Source organism: Limulus polyphemus, unplaced genomic scaffold (genome assembly GCF_000517525.1).
Source record: "Limulus polyphemus unplaced genomic scaffold, Limulus_polyphemus-2.1.2 Scaffold4362, whole genome shotgun sequence".
NCBI classification, from domain to species: domain Eukaryota; kingdom Metazoa; phylum Arthropoda; class Merostomata; order Xiphosura; family Limulidae; genus Limulus; species Limulus polyphemus.
This window is the reverse complement of record NW_013669972.1, coordinates 77934-83024: the sequence shown is the minus strand read 5'-3', so window position 1 is coordinate 83024 and position 5091 is coordinate 77934. Positions and strand designations below refer to the sequence as shown.

General features: G+C 30.7%; 1 protein-coding gene across 1 annotated transcript in view; it reads right to left on the bottom strand.

Annotated features, from left to right (window-relative positions):
• The window catches only part of LOC106471037 (sister chromatid cohesion protein PDS5 homolog B-like), a gene marked incomplete at its 3' end in the record, with an annotated part of 70332 nt that overhangs the window by 9608 nt on the left and 55633 nt on the right, over nt 1-5091 (bottom strand). The window contains exons 17-20 of the mRNA XM_022399663.1: nt 4200-4415; nt 2652-2812; nt 2346-2469; nt 840-995 (exon numbers count right to left, since the gene is read on the bottom strand). Of these exons, the coding sequence (XP_022255371.1) occupies nt 840-995; nt 2346-2469; nt 2652-2812; nt 4200-4415 (657 nt within the window). The remainder of the gene's footprint in view (nt 1-839; nt 996-2345; nt 2470-2651; nt 2813-4199; nt 4416-5091) is intronic.

Sequence of the window (5091 nt, the reverse complement as noted above, 5' to 3'; positions counted from 1 at the left end):
ATATATATATATATATATATATAAACCAGTGATCAATAAGTTTTTTTTTACTAAATATGTCTAAAAGCCAAACAGGAATAACAAAATGTAGATTTCTAAACCAACTCTACAAAACAATGTATTTTCTTTGATAACTATTCCATCTACAATTTACAGGAAGTTTATTGATGATAAATTTTGTAGTTTTGATTATTAGCCTTTTCCTAACTGGCACTGTCTTAGATAAAAAAAAAAAGCCTCAATAGATTATAAGAAAGAAAAAATTACATTATGACAATGAGTTCATTCTAAATATAAATTATTAAATCAATAAAATTATCAGTAATGTATTTCTAAATTCAAGTCAACTAAGAAACTAAAGTACTAAATAGAAAAAATGGAGATGAAAGAAATAGTCTTCTGCAAACTAACATTATTTTACCTTACAGAAACTGGATCTTTAATGTAATACTTTTAAAAATTATCCATTCCTCATGCTTTGAAAAATCATATATCTCCGTATTTCTGATGCTCTTTAGATCCATTACTATTTACTTTAAACTCTATAACTGGTTTGTTCTTCTTTGTTTCTGTGATACATGTTGTTACTAATCAGTGAATATTTAATTGATAACTTTGCACTTGGCAAATTGAAAGGAAGTTCTTTGTTACCCAATGTACAAACTTTAATACTGTTTGTTAATATTGTAATATTATATTCAATTCTAAATCTTTACACATCTCTCTATATACACATATAAGCACAACAACAGTATTTAGTATATGTTATGAAAACTGAAATTATACAGTCAAATGGCTCAAATAAAAAATGCAATACAATACAAGATCAACTAATTTACCTGATCAACCATTAATAGTTCTTTAACTACTACTTTAGACACAATGCTCTTGATCTGTAATCCAAACAGGTCAGGACAGTGGTATGCTATGTGACCAATTGAAACAACAGAAGTCCTGAAGTAATGAGACTGCAGGGTCAGATTCTGTTTCAAGTGCTGGAAAAACAAAAATACACAAGGTTGATTATAGTGTTATTTTTACTCATTTGAAACACGTTAAAAGACAACAGGGTTGGAGGTCACAAAGTACAGGGTTAGTATGCTTTATTATGACACTCATATTTAAGACACTTAACATTCTACATCAGTGTTTCCCAATCTTTTTTCGCTGCAGTGCCCCTTCAACAATGAGCACTCGTGCCCCCTTCTAATAAATTTTTAGACCATTAAAATATTTTACTAAAATCAAAATTGTAAGGCAATAATTGTCAATTCTTGTGGTTTAATTTTAACAAATATAACCATCAAAACTTTTCTTTCTGCCCCCTGCCACACCCTCAAAGTTTACTGCCCCTCCCCCAAAATTCAAAAACACCCACTAGTGGCGGTACTGCCCAGGTTGGGAAACACTGTTCTATAAGGTTTAGGTGGTATTGGGAAGGGGGGGGATTCACATGTGGAAGAACAATCTAAAAAAAGGTATCTATCCTGATATTATGAGTTTGAAAAGTTACCAATCTTAATTTGGACTAAAACACACTTGTGATACTTAAGCTAACAATCAAAGTGAACATTTATATTTATACCAAAAATGACAGTAGTATTTCTAGAAAACACAATTTTTACAAAATTCATCATATAAGTTAGAGTAAAATTTATAAAACCTAAAAGCAATTAAACCAGGGCTACTAGAAATCATTCTGATCCAACAAAAAATGCATAACAATGAACATCTTAATCATAACTACATATTAAACCTACACACACTGCAAACTAATACAAAAAATACTCAATATTGGAAATAAAGTAGAAAATCAGTCCTATCAAATATTAGTTAAATAAAAAGCTTGAAGTATGAGTGTAAAGTCACAGTTTATTTGAATAGATTTCACAACAAATTCACACACTGCTGATGCTTTTTAACTATGAAAATGAAGAAGACAACAAACATCGGGAGAAAACCATTTCAATCAGTGGACTTTCAATAAAGTTTCCAGCTAGACCATCAAATCATTATCATTTTTCATGATAATATCATATCAATATAAAAAAACACGTCTCAGAGTGTATTAATAGAAATAAAAGGTAAACTTACATATCATATCAATATAAAAAAAACGTCTCAGAGTGTATTAATAGAAATAAAAGGTAAACTTACATAACATATCAATATAAAAAACACGTCTCAGAGTGTATTAATAGAAATAAAAGGTAAACTTACATAACATATCAATATAAAAAAAACGTCTCAGAGTGTATTAATAGAAATAAAAGGTAAACTTACATAACATATCAATATAAAAAAATGCCTCAGAGTGTATTAATATAAATAAAAGGTAAACTTACATCAAGAATTTGCCCAAACACTCTTTCTTTATTGGATGCAATAACCTTTATGCAGGCTACTGCATGTTTGGCTTGTTTTACTGTTCCATTTTCTACAAAATTCTGAATAATGGGTAGAACACGCCTGTAAGAACAAAGACATTCGATTACAAAAGTGACCTAACTTAACACACAAGAACAGAGCGAAATTAAACAAATGACCCAAATTAATATTCTTCTGTAGATTAAGGTATTTCCTAAACATTTAAGAAACACAAGACTACCAGATAGTAAAATGATAAAGTATAAATAAAAGTGTTTACATACGTGGCAATGTTTGGATGATTAGCTTCAATTTCAGGTCCAATGTTAATTAATATCTGAAGGGTAATATCAGTAGCTACTTCATCCTCTATCGTCAAAAAATTTATCAATTCATTGCTAACCTCATCACTGTAAAATGCTCCAGGGAAGACATAAGTTAAGGTCTGAAAAACAAATACACCAATGAAACAGCTAAAAATGTAACCACAATTATTAACCCATAAAACAGATAAGATCTAAACGACAAATTTTGTTTAAGCTGTCAAACTATTAAAGCAGTTGATCTCTTGCTTCTGCAATATCCATAAATTTCTTTCAAGATTAGTTTTCTTTTCTTGGATTTCTATACACTTATATAAGCTTCATCTTTATTTCTGAATTACCACTAATATATAAAACATATGCAGTACTGACAACACAAATAACATATGGCTAACATAAGCTGCTCAGCACTGAAATACTTGTTCATAAAAGTCAAAGAATTAAAGTAGATTCTTTGATGTACAGCTGTACTAATTATTTGACTGTATTAAGGTGATCGATCCGTGTAGGTTTCAGAAATTTGTTGTGTTACCAATTTTTAAACTGAATGTTTGTTTGTTTGTAATTAAGCACAAAGCTACACAATGGGCTATCTGTGCTCTGCCCACCACGGGTATCGAAACCCAGATTCTAGCGTTGTAAGTCTGCGGACATACCGCTGTGCCACTGGAGGGCTAAACCGAATGTTCGTCTGAGTACAGTTCATCAGATGATAGGGGTGTGGGATACATTAAGCACAATTTTCTTGAGTTTATGCATATATCTCCACCCCCACCACCCTTCTCGGTGACTAGAACTAATGTAGTTCTTATCCATTTTCACACTCAGCATGATAATTATTACAAGTGGGAATTTAAAAACATTAAATTATGAATTATTAAAAAACAGCAAATTAAGTGACTAATTTGTGAAGACTGTATTCACATGCTTAGTGGCATTAAAGAACTTTCAATAGGTAACATGTACATTAATCATATTTCACAGTTTACATCCTATTATTCAAGGTAGCTCAAATTAGACAACTGTATCATTTCTAATAACTCTCTTCTTAACAGTTTTGAAAGTGGAATATAAGTATGTATAATGTATCTGATGTCTGCTTTCTTTTTTCACAAGTATTTCTATAAATACTTAACAAAAATACTAAATCAACTTCCTAAATAGGAGATTATGTAAATAAACTAATTACTTACATGCTACTGTAGTAAATCAAAAACAATTTCAGAAAGACTTTTAACAAACACAAGCTAAATATTTAACAAAAAATTATAACCAATAGAGAAATTTTAAAATTACCGCAACATGAACCACTTAAAATTACATATAAATAATACAACTACAAGAGTGGTCTTAAAACTATTTTATGAAACTGTAAAACGTTAAGCCTAATAATCTTGTATTAAAAAATGCACCATCTATGAAAGCATTATAAAGATTTTATTCCATGAAATCCTCAATAACAAAAAAAGTGTCAGAAATGGTGCAATATACATTTAAAAATACACCTACATGAAGTAGCTGAAGTCCACGGTGTCCAGAATTTACCAGACCTAGCTGAGCATCAATGTTCCCCACCCCTAGAATGGTATCCTGCACATACATAATCAACTGCTTCACTCCCTGATGATCAATCATGACTGGTGCAACTCGCTCTAACAACTGCTTTATAGTCATGTAAAAGGTATTTGTCTGGACAGGGAATCCTAATGACTTCATGACTTCTTTCTGAAATATTATACACAACACAAACTGTAAACTTAGCTCGATTACAATACTAGTTAGCATGTTTATTGCACAAATGTTCAAATTAAACATCACCCAGTTTACAAATATTAGTTGTTTGAAACAAAAGGACTTCCTGCTAAAATAATTAAACTATAACACTGCAACATGTAATTTTATCGCAATAGTTGCTAAATATGGCATACTACACAACACAGTACCTTAACATAACAATGTTAACATTCAAGTTCTGGATTTTGTTATACTTTTTTGAAATGATTGATCTAGATATAACCTATATTTCACAGGGTATTCTTTTACTGTTCTATTACATTTACAATTTTAGTTTTCAAATGCTTTTAATAATAAAAAACAAAAATTTTTGTTGACTCAGAATCAAATAATGCAAATACTTCTTGATTTGTAAAAATATCCACCTTCTTCTGCAGGGTTCAAGGGCCCCCCTCATGATTCACAGAGACTCCAATGCATCATTCAAGCTCCTCCAATCCCTAATTACTTCTATAGCTATGCAAAGAAGGGTCCATAACATAAACAACATGCTAAGAAACGCCTGTGGTACCAAAACAAGTGCACCAAATATAGTCCCACCAGCTTGTAAGTAGGGGTGTGTTTGTTTTTGTTTGTTTTTGAATTTCGCGCAAAGCTACACGAGGGC